Consider the following 15,926-nt stretch of genomic DNA (forward strand, 5'->3'; position numbering starts at 1 on the left):
GCCTGCAAATTTGGGCCTGGAATTTGGCAAAGGGAAGTGTCAGGGTAAAGCCTTTATCACCAAACGCTCTCAAAACTCGTCTTTCCAAGTTGACATCTTCGCTTTTGCGGTTCTTTTCATATTTTTTAATTTTGCATCCATCGTGTGTTAGAAACATCATCAACACTCCCACATAGGCTCACTTGCATGGTATTTTTCTAAGAATGGACTTCTTTTATGACCTTGTTGACAAACTGAGCTTTTGCTGAATCATATGAGATACTTTAAAATCAATCATTGATCCAATTATACAGTATATTATTTCAGGGGTGGATTCTTACCTGTCTTTGGTCCACTTTATGGATGGTGTTGGTTCTCCCACTGAGCTACAGGGCAGCCGCACCTCTTTCATCCAAGGAGTGGTCACGGTTCCCCCAAATGACAGGATCTTAGCCGGGGCTGGTGGAGGAAGAAGAGAGGCGTGAAAAACGATAGATGTGTTGAGAGAGAGAAATTGAAAGAAAACACCAAGAAAGCTAATTGCATTAAAACTCAAACACATAACACAAGCAAAGCAAAGGCCTAATTAATATGTACAAATCGGATAATCTTGCCATTGTCAAATAAACAATTTTCAGACCAAATAGACAAGTGCTGTGCGGAGGTTTCACAAACGTTTTGATCAATACACAGAGACGTGTAACACGAAATGCATAAATTGATTTGTTTTCCATTTTGGATTCTTTCAATAAGCATTTACCAGAAGGCAGCGTGCATTGTATTTCCTGCGATTCTCACTCGCTGGAAGAGAAATCTGTTAAATGTGACATTGTCACGCAAAGAATAGGATATGAAAAAGAATACAAAGGAAAAAATAATCCATTCATTCAGGTACATAAACCTGCTATTCTCCCCCACCCTCTCTCCCTCTTTCTCAAGCTTGGTGTCTTAATGCTAGCGCTCTAGTGCACTTATGTTAAGGCTGAATGAAATATTGAGTGGGCAAGCCAGGAGGACACTGGCTTTTACCGACAGCGGAGGCACCCACCCGTACAAGCACAGAAACTTGCTAACTTTTGCACCCAGCAGTCAAAGGAACGGATAACAGAAAAAGGATATGATGGTGGAAAGGGCGCTCTGTTCATTCGGACTCCTTTATTCTTCCAGAACCTATTGATTTAACTGCCCTCTTCATTTTCTTAAACACTCTGCCTCTCTATTGTCTTGTGTATTAGTTAGCTCCGCTCCTGTCGTGTAGTTTTTCTCTCCTCATTTTCTTCCCCCTCCTCCTGCTGTCCTCCCTTTTTGCTCCTTCTCTTATCATTTCCCTGGTTGAGGGCAGTTTTGCCGGTGCCCTCTGAACTCTGGAATCAATAGCGCACCTAATGTCAAAACAGGCAGCAACACAGAAGCAGAAAGGAAGGCCGGCAGAAAAGAGATATAAAGCAGGCGACAGAGTAAGAGGGGGATCATTTACACGATTCACAGTCATGAGGGATGGAGAGAAAAGCATCCTTTGAAAAGATGTATATTTAGTTCATGGCATTGTCGATAAGAGGCTTGAAGAGGAATACTACGCTGTCAGTCGCAGTGTCACAACAGATCCTGAGAGAGAGAGAGAGAGAGAGAGAAGGCAGACGCTGAGGCTGACGGAACAAACAGAGAAGCAGGAAATTCAGGAGAAAAAAAACAAGAGCAGTGATGTTTCATCCACCCAGAAACAACTGATTTGGTGATTTGCAGGTCCACAGACCTCCAGGAGAGCTCATGCTGAGATGAGGAGTACTCCCATAGTAAAACTCTCTTAACATGTAAACAGACTTCAATTTCCACACGTCTCCTTTTAATACTGTTGAAAAAATGGTTGAATTAAACCTTTATGTCGGAAAAAATCCATCACATCCAATCAGATTTAGCTCATATTAAACATAGTTTAATTTCCATCTGCAAACTACAAGAATCCTGTGTCCCTGGCCTTTAACCTCACTGTGTGTCTAATTACAGGGACTCACCCTTGGCCGCTGGCTCCACTGTGACCTTCTCGCTGAAGTTTCCCCGGCCTGCCGTGGTGACGGCTGCGGCCCAGATCAGGTACTGCTGCCGGTGGTTGAGGTGGGTGATTCTGTAGAACAGCAGCTCGGGATTGGCTTCATACTCGCTGGGCAGCTGGGGAGAGAAAGTGGAAAGGACAGTGTTCAGAGGAAATATTATATTATATTTTTCTTTTAAAATCAAACAATGAATCTGCTGGTGATGATGTAAGGTTTTTTAGAACAAATATCAATATGTATCAGGTTCATAATCATAACATTTTTGTAGGTGGACAAACACATGTTGTAGAGGCTCCGTAAATAATAAAAAGTTACTTTGGAGATGTTTTCCACATATTTTCTACATTTTCCTATGAAACTGGAATGTCACTCAGTAGAAAGCCAAAGACACAAGAGTCCACTTATTTTCCAATTGTACACACTCATAATTATCAGTCCCCTAAAAATTTCATCAAGATCCATGAATTATTCTCTGATAAATCAAGGAAAACGTTGAAAAACACACAATGTTAAAGATCTGGATCTGCATCAAAATATAAAGAATTCTTTCCTGTCTGTTACCACATCCTTCCACCAAGTTTCATGCTAATCCGTCCAGTAGTTTTTGCATAATTTTGCTTACAAACAAACCAACCAACAAACAAATGGTGACAGTGGTGAAAACATGACCTCCTTTGCGGAAGTAAAAATACACATGAAAGAATTCCCTTTGTGTGTTCGGACAACGAAACCCGGCGTTGTATCATATGTGCTACACAACATGTAGTGAATTATGGGGGGGACGCCAGTTACAATATCATTCTGTCACTTTGCTGGAAAGGCAGGAGTAATGTGAAGGGCTGAGTGAACATCATTCTAATGTGAACCCAACCCTGCATTCTCTGCTCCAGTCAGAACTACAGGACAAGAAAGGAGGATTATTTGGAGGGTACGTTCTGAGGCACATTATGATAAGGCAAAACTGTGTGGAGGGAAGGAGGGACTGAGAGATAAGAGGGTTGGAGGGGAAGTAAAGCCCACTCCCTCTCCTCCTCTGTTCTCCTCAGGGAGGGCAAACAGAGATATGATACAGAGGAAGACAATGGGGGACAGACAAATGAGACAGTCAGAGATATCATGAACAGTCGTACGCTAATGAGGCCTATCTACTGCAGGCATCGACAGAGCAGAGGAGAGGAGAGGGAGAGGAGAAGAGGAGGAGAGGAGGAAAAGAGGAGAAGAGGAGGAGAGGGGGAGAGGGGAGGAGATGAAGAGGAGAGGAGAAGAAGAGGAGAGGAGAAGAAAGAGGAGAGGATGATGAAGAGGGGAGGAGAGGAAAGGAGAGTAAGAGGGGAGGAGAAGGAGAGGAGACAAAGAGGAAGAGGAATGGTTACACACAAACAAGCACAAACAGACATGCACTCGGAGTAGACTGACACACATATACAGTGGCATACATGACCTGGAGGTGGATGTGTAATTGCAGTGTGTTTAACCCGATCATGTGTCTGCTGTCTAGACATATAGACATCACTGTCCCCTCAAAACACACGCACACACACACACTTGTCCTTACTGCCTGTCAGTCACTGTTCACCTACCCACCAATTATACCCGTATGCCCTACTCCACACACACACGACTTATGTTCTGCGGTATCCACTGAAGCCTTTGAAAAACAACCGAACTTGCATGTGTACCATGTGCATTGTAATGTTTGAATTCATGTGTTTTTATTGTCTTTTTGTTGCAGGTTTATTTCCTCAGTTATTGTGTATTACTACTTCCTGTAGTGTTATTATATTTATGTGAAGCACTTTTCGACTTTGGTCTGAGAAAGGTGCTGTATAAACTTTACGCACACACACACACAAACAAACACACACACACACACAGACACACACACAAACACCCATACACCCCCCTGCGTTACCGTGCTCCTGGTCTAAACAGGGAAATATGAAAAAAGAAAAGACAATCATAAATCTCACACCGGCTCACTGTAAGGTAGCACCTAACATTAAGTGTTGCCGTCTAAATCACAAGTTTTACTACACCCCACCAGCTTGACTCACATTTCTGAGTGACAGTCACTCATGCACAGATGACATGATGACTGTGATACAAGTGTCAAATGGCTTGAAGAGTCTCGTAAACGTGGCAGACCAGTGAAATCTGCGAAGCCACTGCGGTGTCGCTGTCCTGCAGCCTGCTGGGCTGTTGTTTGCACAACGGTTTATTCTGGGCAAATAGATTCCAGTATTCCTGTTGTTTTTCACATTCATGAGCGGGCCGTCATGGAGAAATCCACTGGGCTTTTTATTACTTCCCTGTGTTCCCTGTTCATCATCCATTCCTCTTGTCTCTGTCCTCTCTCTCTTTTCCTCTCTGACTATCCTTTACCCCACTGCACCATCATTCCCTTCTCCTCCTGCCATCACTCTTCATCCCTCTCCTCGTTCCCCTGTCCCTCGCCACATTTCTCTGTCATCTGTGGGCCCACTCCTCGCTTCTCCCTCCATCTATGCACCGATACCCCCCTCTGTTTTACATTGTGTCTGCATTTCTCCGCCCGACTCTCACGTCTATCAACGTCTCCTTCAGTTTGTCTCTTTACTCTCCACTGCAGGAAGAAGTATGGACAGAGGGATGGACGGATGTATGGATGGATGGATGAATGGGTGGGTGGGTAGATGTTGAGGAGAAGGGAGGGAGGGGGGAGTGACAGAGTGTGTGTTGCTGTAACGGATATTAAAATATTCCTCCGGCGTGGAGATAGCGGTGATCCGGGGAACGATAGAGCGAGATAATGAAAAGAGGAACAAAAGTACTCCCCACACGGTGTGTCTGACCCCCCCCCATCCCTCCTTCCATCTCTCCAGTCGCACTCATTTACATAGTAATCATCCCGAACTCTGCATGGGGGCTTCAGAGAGAGAGAGAGAAGGAGAGACTGAAGGAGAGGGGGAGAGAAAGAGAGGGGTAAATAGATAGAGAAAAGGAGAGAGAGTGATTTGTGAATGAGGGAGACTAAGGAGAAGACGCACGTATATTTCTAGATAGGTACATTTATATCGTGCATGTTTGTGTGTGTGTGTGTGTGTGTGTGTGTGTGTGTGTGTGTGTGTGTGTGTGTGTGTGTGTGTGTGTATGCAAGCAGGATATATTTCTTGCTTTTGAATTCAATCATTCACTCATGTCATAAAAACATGAGTTGCATATATGTATGTACCTCTACACGCTTGGTGTGATCCATATATATGAGTGTGTACGTATATATATATATATATATATTTGTGTGTATGTGTGTGTGTGGCTGTGTGTAAGTGAGAGTGTGTGTTTGCTGTCGGCTTGTTTTTTCGGCCCTCGTTGATGAACAGATGAGGTTGTCCTGGCAACGTGATGAGACGCAGATATGCAAATGAGGCTGGAGGTTGAGTTTGCATGCACACACACTGCGGTATGAGGAGAGCTCATCAGACACACACACACACACACACACACACACACACACACACACACACACACATCTTGCTGAGACTGCAGCACTAGACCACACACACACATTCACAAATGCAGAACAACGTCATGATTAACTGAATTTTCTTTATCTTAGCATCATATAAATCCAGCAACAGAGGCTTTATCCTACATTTAAAATGGATCTTGTCTCCTTCATCACCAGTCACGTTTGAATAGTCTTCCTCCCCCTTTCCCTCTTTCACCCACCTCCCACCCCTGAAACTCTCTGCACCCCTCTTTCTAACTCACCGGTTGGCCTGACCCAGGGCTGGAGCAGTAGATGGTGTACTTGCGGATGATTCCATTGGGCTTGTGGGGGGGCAACCAGGACACCACCACACTGCTGGCGGAGGAGGGCACAGCTTTGATGCCAGCTGGGGGTCCAGGGTCTGAATCATGAAGGGGAGAGAAGAAGGAGATAAAAGGGCAGAGAAGAATGTGAACCAGTTAAATTTCTCTGCACATAAATATACTGACTTAAAAGCTTTAAGGGCGACTGGTAAATTTGTCCATTTGTTAGTTGTCCAGTTGCAGCAGTAGACCCTTAAATTACTAGTACTCCGTACTAATTATTTACTACTTCATTCTATAGCTCTGGTATACCAATACCAGTACAATTCGTCTCCAGTGCCAACAGACCATTTATTCTGCCAAGAGATAAATATTTGGTAAAACAAGGCAACTAACTTAATATTAGCAAACAGAGGATAGCAGTGTGGTACTAGAAGGGCACTCAGTAGAGGAATGAGGCCACATTTAAATTCACTGGATCTGGATTTTTATTTTGATCTGCACCAAATTGATTTTTTTCATTACGATACATCAATTATTCTCTGAGAAATGGAGGAAAACTTTGAAAAACGCTCCTCTCAATGTTTCAGAAAGTGAAACAATATTCTGGGGTCTGCCCTCCTGATGCGGATCCTCAGCAGAATTGAATGGCTCCTGTCCCGACCCATAGCACATCCTTTCACAGGGTTTCGTGTTAATCACTCGTCCAGTAGCTTTTGTCAGGTGTGTTTTTTATTTCCTCAATTATCGGACTTATCTGAAGTTTGTTAACCTGCCTCGTTCTTGTTTCCATTAAAACGTATCAAGAGTGATGGAACTCTGTACTGCTTGTGACAAAAGTAATAGACTTAGTGGAGGGACCTTTCATTTTCTGTTTTCTAATTTCAGACTGCCTTGTGTAATATTTGGTACAATTAAAAACTGCAATGAACATCATTGCAATCATCAAGGTCAGACAATTGAGTTTGCAATAGTCTGTGTGTTTGTAGTTAACTTTCATCTACTTTAAATTAAATCTAATCTTATTAATCTTCTGCTTTTCTCAGTTTTCTATGATCAAAATTTGAATATCTTCAGGTTTACGACCATTGATTTGACAAAACAAGTAGTTTAAATAGGCCGGCCTTGTTTCCGAAAATTTTACTGGGAATATTTTAAAATTTTCTGATATCATATAGACCTAATAATCAATCCCCTCAAAAATGTAAAATTATAAAAAATGATAAATGCAGCATTTGCTCTGAACCTGGATGTTAACACTATCATGCCTCTTTACTCATGTATCACTATCCCATGGACAACTCATTTTGCATCATTGCTCGTTTACCCATAACTATATTATACCTTGCAGCCATTGCTATTCTGTCTGATTTTCAGGTTATGAAATAAAGGAACTCCAGGCAAAACCAGGTTGATTATTCTACAATTCTAAATGTAAGTGCTAGCACGTCTTTACCGACGCTAATGATCATGAATTATTTTGGTTAATTAGCCTTTACTTTAAGATCAACAAGGAGTCAAACATGGATTTTCTTGGTGAGGTTGCCTGTTTAAACCAAATAAAAACCATGTACATGTAGAACAGTGGCCTTCAGGTAACATACAAACATGAAAGGCCCTTGTTTGAGCCAGTGTTTGGTTATTCTCATTCTGTGCTACTGTCCAAACATGATGGCGCAACATGACAGAAGAAGACGTACTCCTGTAAATGGTGTAAAGGTGGATTCTAACATGACGAAAACACAGTGATTCTTAAACTCAGATCATTATACATTAATGAAAACATAGTTATGAATAGCATATTCAGTTTTTGTGGGCAGATCAGCCTGATTCTTACAGACAAAACCTTTTTACTTAAATAACTGTTAAAATCTAAATGGACACATACACACTCATATAAACCAAACACATGGACATTTTCAAAAAGGCAAAATGCTGTGACCCCAGCAGCGTGAAGCCCTTAGAAAGAGCATTACAAAAATTAATGTTGAATCTGTCTTCTTCATTCTTATTCCTACTGTCTTCGTGTGTCTGGGAGACAGAGGCAGAAAGAGGCAGGCGGAGAATTGGCTGTTTACACAATTGCACTGCAAACACTTTTCCATATGCTATAGAGAGAACTCAGGGCAAAGGGGAAGGATGAGACAGAGAGAGACAGAGAGCGTTGAACGTACAGTATGTGAAGAGGTTGCCCCTGGACACAGTGTCAACCCTCATCAGGGAAAAGGAGACACTCAGCTTGCCCCCTGATAAACACACACACTCGCGCGCACACACACGTGCACACGCACACTCAAAGACTAACGCAATACATATATTTGAAGAGCTATTGCAGCGAGGCCGGCTCATAAAATGGAGATAGAGTGAGAATAAGAGAATAAAGGCCTTCTCTGAAATGCACTTCTTAAAATCTCCTATCTCCCCCGCTCCCCTCTCTCCCTCATTCTCGCCATCTCCAGACGCCTGCCTCCTCCTCTGCCTGGCCCCAGGGAGGGAGAAGAGAGGCGGATACGGATGTAATCCACAGCCCGACAGTGTAAGCACAAAATTAATTCTTTCTAAGCCACAAAGAATTAATCCCTCTCCTTGTGCCGGGTGCTGAGCGAGACTTGCACACAAACAATAGCTCATGAACACACACGCGCGTGCATCAACGCTAAGATACGTACACGTGCACACACACACACACTTAACCCCCGCACACAATCCTTCCACATATCCGCATGCACAGACCCACACCCTTAGGCTCCTTAACCAATCATACGCACACACTTTTTGGGTTCTTAATTCTCATTAGCACTGGTAATGGCACATCAGAGCACAAAGAGGTTTTAATCAGCAACCTCAACCTTACAAAGACCCCCCCCCCCCCCCCCCCCCCCCACCCCCCACCCCCTCTGCCTCCCACACTGCTGCCTAAACCAGGAAGAGAAACCCGTGGACCTGCCCCACGGCAGGTCAAGGCAAATCACATATAATTGTAGATCTGTTTATTATTGTGTTTACCTGTGTGGAAGGATCCAGGCTACTAGGGTTTTATTTTTTTTTATTTTCAAAAGTCTCTCCGTGCTCTTGAATTAAGATAAGGAAAAACCTATGGTCGGCCACATATTGTACTCACAGTCTTCACGGGTTTGGATGTACAGGACGTTGCTCCGGACTCCGTCCCCAGCCTGGGTGTAGGCCAGCACCTGGATGCTGTAGTTAGTGAACTTCTCCAGGCCCCTGAGCTCCACCTGCTCCCTGGTGGTTGTGATGTTTTGCATTTCGCCCCACTCTGCGAGACAAAAAAGAAAGAGGGATGTTCAGATCAAGGACACCAGCCAGTTACCAGTCATGGTGTCGTAAGTGAGATGACAAGTCACACTCAGCCCACCTCCATCCGGGAAAACAGTCCAGAACACGACGCGGTATCCCTTCAGTACGCCGTGCAGCGTCAGCCTGGGTGGCTCCGCCCATGTGATCACTGCCTCGTCTGATGTTACGGAAATGGCTCGCACGTTCTGAGGCGGCTGGCTGGGCACTGGAGACGAAGAGCGAGAGAGAAGAGGGGAGAAAAGGTCAGACAAGTTATCTAAAGCCCGTATCTGCAGTTAACCTTACAGTAAATATTTCACAGTTTCAGGTCCATTCATTGAAGGGTAAAAGAAAATCACAACTCTGGATGATTGAGCTGAATACACAGATAAACTGGAGGAACAATATCACAATGACAATATCGCATATAGAGCATATTCTGTATCAGCTTGTTACAGCTCTTCATTGAAGCTATATGATATCTATACTGAATGAAATATTAAAAACCCGATCATCTGAATGTCTTACTCTCAATTTTTACACATTTTTATGTAACAATGTAAACAGTACAATAAAATATGTAGCAGAGTCCAATTTGTCGTATTGATCGCTATAATTACACAAAGTCTTTCCGGCTTCACCTCCCCCCTTTCTTTTGTTGTTCTTCATAGAAGATTTATGTGACAATTTGGTCGTTCAGATTTTCTGTATGTTAGCCTCTCTGTTATTATGTTGTCATGTTTACTCATAAGTTTATTATTATTGCGTAATATGCCGACATATTTCTGTTGATTTGTGTACGGGCTCCATCAATGTACAAAACTGACAGGAGGATTTTGTTGTTTGGCTTGTTTTGTCAGGTATCGTTTATGTACTGTGTCGCCCTCTCTTATTGCCAGAATAAACGGAGTTCGCCTCCAAAGAAGTTCTTGGAACAGATTTTAGCTGCACAGTGTGAGTTTGCATCGACTGCCCTTAAACCTGATTCACAAGGTTTATTATGAAGAACTTCGATTTCGATTCTCACATTAATGCAAAGGCTGCCATTGTCTCCCCAACATTAGGTCTGCTTTAGGAGGCTGAGAAATAAATAAATAAATGAGTAAAGCCTCACTGAAACCCTAAAAGGCATTTCCATATCAAACCTGAAGTGAGTAAACAGGCCAGTGATAGATAAAAAAGCCCATGACATGCATCCAGCCTGATGTATAGGACCATCTCTACAACCAGCATCTCTCTTTCCCGTGCACAAGCCCCCCTCTGTCCCCACCCGGCCCAGGTGTCTCTTCTGCTGGCTACCGCTGACCGTTAGCCTTTCACGCTTTGAATAACGCACACTGTTGAGGATGAACAGAAGTCAACTTGTGAGAGGAGGGGCAGGAAGAGAGGAAGAGGGCCGGCTGAAAGACAAAAGCGGTGAAAAGAGAGAGATTGGGCCAAGTCCACCAGGGGGAATTTCTCTGCAGCTGGTGGAGAGAGAGAAGGTGGGGATGAGGACGGAGGGAGAGGAGGATTAGAAAACGGAAACAGGGTTTTGCATGAACAAACCTTTAGGCTCCAAAATAAAATAATTAGAAGGTGTCAAAACATAAGTCACACTTATATGAGAGGAACTGAAAGAGTATTTGAACCAAATACATGTTTCCACATGGTCTGTATTGGGGCTTATGTCTAATAAATAAACGGTAGATTAATAAAAAGTTTTAAAAATCTGTTGATGCCTTAAATGAACATAACGAAGTGCATACGTTTGAAGAGGAAAATAAAAGATGGGGAACACAGGAACAAAATGAAAGGCAGCTTTTGGACTGGGGCAACGGAGAGGAGGAGATGGGGGGGTGAGGGGCAGAGGAAGAAGGGAGGAAGGGAGGAAGAGTTAAAAGCAAGGGGAGCCAGGGAAGGGCAGAAAAAGATGAAAAGAGGGAGCGGAGAGACAATGCGCTCAGCTGTGGATAATTACAGCAGGAAGCTTGCAGAGGGAAAGAGAGAAAGAGGGAGACGGACAGAGAGACATGCTAATTATAATTATTTTTAGTATGCTTGTTGTTATCACTATTATCATAATGGCCATCAATATCACTGTCGCCACGGTGACAGCCACGGGGAAGGATTGGAGGGCTCTGTCTGCTCTGGACTAATGGAGCTCAGCCAACGGTTCACTGTGTGGACAAGTACGTGACGTACTGTATGTATTTGTGCGCCTGTGCGTGAGTGTGTGTGTGTGTTTAGCTTTATGTGTTTGTAGTGGGGGGATGATGTATGATAGAGATTGATAAAGATGGCGTGTATTGAAGAAATATGTTTTCATAGCGTACAGATTGTCTGCAGCTCAACCCTAAAAAAAAATAAAGCGTGACAAACTGTAGAATACAAGAGTAAACTAGAATGGCACAGATATCTCCCCCAGGGCCCAGCAGCCGCCTTAAATTCAGTCAAGCTGCACCAAATTTTACACACACTCGTAGTAAGTTCCCTAAGCGTGCCCGATTTACTTTATCAAGATAAATCAACATATCCAAAATATTTCTTGAGAGAAAGAATTCAGACTTTTTTTTCTTTGAACAGTGCTCATCTCTGTTTATATGTTAACGGCTGTCAACTTGTTTTGGATGTCTCCTGCTCCTCAGAGGCCAAAAGTCGATTAACGCAGCCTGCTTGGAAAATATTGCTTAATACGAAATGAATAAAAGGAAAAGTTATCTTGCTTTGTAAATGAAAGCCTTTGAGGGACAAGGCTGATGCACAAACAAACTAAATGAGGTCCAGTAGGACAATGCAGAAGTCAGTTGTCCCACGGTTTCACTGCTTTGCACCCACCCCTTCCATCTCTCCCACAAGACGCCTCAAACCTCACATAACACTTGTCCTAAACTTCTTTAGATCCAGTGGATTTGGTTTAATAGTATGCAGCGGAATGGGATGCTGCTTGGTCTGGTGGTAATTGCTGGTTGCAGCTTTCTTTCTGAAACTGTAAAAGTGAGAAAAGACTGGCTGTCGTCAAACGAACTCACAGCCTTACAGATGCATAAAATAAAAAATCCAAATACAGGATTGTTCAGCAGAGGAAGAGGTGTCTGCTCCCTGAGTGCATTTATATTTAAGTCAGTCGCCCTTTATTTCATCTATTCAGTCCCTCAACATTGAGCTCATCTGCCCCCTGAGCCATCACTCACTATATGGCAAGACCTGCACATGGATCACTCCAACCTCTCTGCAGAGCGGCTGAATGTGTCTATGAGACTATGTGTCCTTGAGGTTTGTAAAGACAAAAAAGATTTTAATTCCTGCTGCCAGCATTCATTCTCGTTGAGAACAGAGAGGGAAAGTAGTAATTTTAGGTTACAAAGCACAGATCAGACAGTGAGAGAAAGCAAAAAAGAACAATTGCAACAGAAAAAAAGTGCAGTAACTGCGAATCAAAGCCAAAACAGAAGGAGGCTGATATTTCACAGGACTCACAGTTTACTCTTCCGCTGTGTATAATGCATCCTGCTGTTTAACCTACTGTATTTCTGTTAGTGCTGCTGGTCACTTAAAGAGATACCGCACACTTAAATGTGTTTGTAAACTAAATTATGTGACTTTTCTTTGATGAAATACATAAAAGCTGGCTTTAACATCATATATCAAATCTACATTTATGTATTGAACATGGCTCATAATGCCAACTATTGTTTCAAACCGTCTTGGACCTTTGAGGGCAAATGCTTATGAAGCGTCAATAGCTCAGGATTTCTCTACGTCATGACATTTATATATTTAAAACAAAAGATAACACCTTCTAATCAAAGGTGGGCTGCCCCCCCGCCTCAGCACCCGCCCGAGAATCTGTAAAGCCTTGCTCATCTTCAGAGCTATGCTGAAACTAAGACCCTAGACCACTACATCATCTACCATTCAGATACATCCCCCATCCTCTCCTACCCCTCAATGTCCTCAGCCCAAACTGTCTCACACACACACACATCATGGATCTCTGGCTGAGACAGTGGCCTGTGCTAGTAGTTCAGGATGGCTCAGGACCACCATGGTCTTGGCTGTGGGGAAACTCCGTAGGTGAGAGATCCTCTACAAACATTTGTAACAAAAGTGTGTGTGCTGCTACTGGAGTTGTCGCTCATAGCCAGACAACCTAGAAAAACTAAGCATTTTTTGAATTTCCAGAGAAAGGTCCTTCAGCCAAAACTTAGGGGTGAAGTTACACTTTAATTTGCCCACATTTACATTCGGAGCCAGACCAAGAAAAAGGCCTGCTGAGATACTGTATGTTGTACATGTGTGGCTTATTGTGACTCTCACCATCTTCCAATGTCGTGGCATTGATCTCGGAGCTTGAGGGCCCTGTGCCGGCTCTGTTGAAGGCCTGGACGACGACGCCATACTGAGCAAACTTCTTCAGATTGTCCAGCGTGTAGACCTCACTGTCTCCAGTGGCCTTCATCTCCACGATGCTGTACTGGCCGTTGCTGCCGGGGCCGTTCTCTCTGTAACCGATCTGGTAACCACGGATCACGCCGTTCTGCAGCTCTTTCCTGGGAGCCTGACGGATGTAATAAAAGGGGACAATGCTCACATCAGACTGTATTGATCATTCATACGGTGCATGAACAACTTAATACACTGAAGATGGATCAGGACAAAAAGTTTAGAGTTTAAATAGTTCCAATGCTTTACCTTCCAGGTGACTCGGATACTCTGAGAGGTCACAGGCTGCAGGATCACTTCCATTGGAGGACCATCCGGCTCTGCAGAGAGAGAGAGACACAGACAAAGGGGTTGAGGTGGAGGAAGTCTGCTGCTGTCGAAAAAATATTCTGGTCTACAATTTTCAAGGTTTTTTATTTTCCATTTCCACTGAAGTAGAGTTTTTATACAAAATGCTTATTCAAGGACAGATGTCAGTGTCACCACAGGCAGAAGAAGAGAAGAGCTCATTTGCTCACATTTACATAAGAAAAAACGAGAATGGCACTCAGAAGAGTGCATACCTGCGCCAAGGCCCGATAAACCCCGATCCGATAAATTCAATCAGGCTGCACCAAATTGCACACGCACATGAACAAAATATCAGTGACCTCAAAATACTTACGCGCTTCCTCTGTGCTGATGGTGAGCTCCTTACTGGCCTCGCTCTTTCCGATGGCGTTGTAGGAGTACATGCGGATGCTGTAGACGGAGGCGGGGTGAAGGTCCACAATGTTGGCCTGATTGTTGCTGGGGGAGATGTTTCGAGTGGCGTGCTTCAGCTCCCAGGTATCTGACAAAGAAGAGGAGAAACACAGATAAGTGCTGTTTTTCATTTTTAATTGTGCAGTTTGCAGTCATTTTCCCACTTCAAAAACACTTCTGATAAATGAAATGATTTGTATTTTCTCAAAAATGTTGCATTGTTTAATTTGATACTGGCAGTAAGCTAACAGAAAAAAAGCATCATCAGAGTAGGATTTTATTTCAAGGTCAGATTTATTTATTAATTTTCTTAATTACAAGGAATAAACTATTTTTACTCACCTGTCTTGTTCTTATACTCAATATCATAGGAAGTAATGATGCTGTTCCCATCAAATCTCTGTGTCCACCTGAGGTTCATACTGCGATCCTTCACTTCTCGCACCTCCAGCTCCGGAGGGTCTGGGGGCTCTGAGGGTTTAAAAAAGAGGGTGTGAACAAAGGGAGGGAGGCAAGACAATGGAAGGAAAGGTAGCCGCAAAAAAAGAGACCGATTTGGATGGAAAAGAGGGAAGCACAGATTTGTGTAGTTTTTATCAGTATGAAGAGATGGTACCCTACATGCATCTGTGCAGGAGTGGTTTACCTTGCACGGTGAGCTGGATAAGGCCTCGTCCTTCTCCGTAAGAGTTGATGGCGTGACAGGAGAAGAAGACTGAATCCTCACGCTCGGCTGGCTTTAGCTGCAGGGAGAAGGGTAGATAGAGAAATGTCAAAGAGACAAACAGCTCTGACTCGGTGAAGACAAACTATGTGAAGTACAGATTTGTGATTTGGAGGAGTGAGAGTTTTTCCTCCAACATGCCTGTTCTGTATTTAGGTGAATCACCGTGCAGTAATAGGTGAGTCACAAGTAGAGGAATTGTCATCAGTCCACTGGTGCAATTATAATTTTTTTGGGTTCCAAGATTCACTTTTTTGCATCAATTTTATGCAAAAACCTCAAATTGCACTTTGCTCAACAGACCCTGTGTGCTGTGTCTGTTACTTTGACTTGTAAGGGTGCAACCACACAGACCTCATTCATGCAAGCTTTACCTTTTCTTTAAAGACCACAACAAATTTATTCCAAAGTGCTATTTGATTCCACATATTTAAGAATGTTAGTAAAAAAAAAAGTGTCATAGATAATAAATAGTCATAATTGGCATCTAAAGTAGCCAATAGCGCTGAATGTACGTCACGCCACCCATTGTAGTAAGTAGAAGCTAAACATGGACGACAGCCAGCTCTCTATTGTCAAGGCCTCCTTGCTGATGAATCAGACAGTGTCGGTTCCTGTGCACCAGTTGGTAACAGGCAGAATTCATAGTCAAGGGGAGGGAGTTACAACATTGAGGAAGAATTATCATCAGGCGCAAAATTTGTTAAAGCCCCAGAGTGCAGGATGAATCATCAAACAGCACTTTTCCAGTCTTATCATCCACTCAAAGCTCTTTACAGTACAATCCGCATTCACCTGTTCACATTAATACACCACCTCTATACGCAGCACATTTTTCTATCACACACCATTCATACACTGACGGCACAGTTTGGGGTTCAGTCTCTTGCCCAAGGACACTTCAGAATGCAGAG

The 15,926-nt window shown here is 43.3% G+C and overlaps 1 protein-coding gene across 2 annotated transcripts in view; it reads right to left on the minus strand.

Annotated features, from left to right (window-relative positions):
- The window catches only part of LOC117772351 (Down syndrome cell adhesion molecule-like protein 1 homolog), a 101,267-nt gene that overhangs the window by 11,599 nt on the left and 73,742 nt on the right, over positions 1–15,926 (minus strand). For both annotated transcript variants that reach the window (XM_034603416.1, XM_034603415.1), the window contains exons 14-23: positions 14,935–15,031; positions 14,631–14,759; positions 14,209–14,376; positions 13,794–13,864; positions 13,419–13,659; positions 9,199–9,345; positions 8,944–9,099; positions 5,781–5,920; positions 1,992–2,145; positions 321–438 (exon numbers count right to left, since the gene is read on the minus strand). In XM_034603416.1, coding sequence (XP_034459307.1) covers positions 321–438; positions 1,992–2,145; positions 5,781–5,920; positions 8,944–9,099; positions 9,199–9,345; positions 13,419–13,659; positions 13,794–13,864; positions 14,209–14,376; positions 14,631–14,759; positions 14,935–15,031 — 1,421 coding nt within the window. The remainder of the gene's footprint in view (positions 1–320; positions 439–1,991; positions 2,146–5,780; positions 5,921–8,943; positions 9,100–9,198; positions 9,346–13,418; positions 13,660–13,793; positions 13,865–14,208; positions 14,377–14,630; positions 14,760–14,934; positions 15,032–15,926) is intronic.

This window comes from Hippoglossus hippoglossus, chromosome 13 (assembly GCF_009819705.1).
Source record: "Hippoglossus hippoglossus isolate fHipHip1 chromosome 13, fHipHip1.pri, whole genome shotgun sequence".
In the NCBI taxonomy this organism is placed as follows: Eukaryota; Metazoa; Chordata; class Actinopteri; order Pleuronectiformes; family Pleuronectidae; genus Hippoglossus; species Hippoglossus hippoglossus.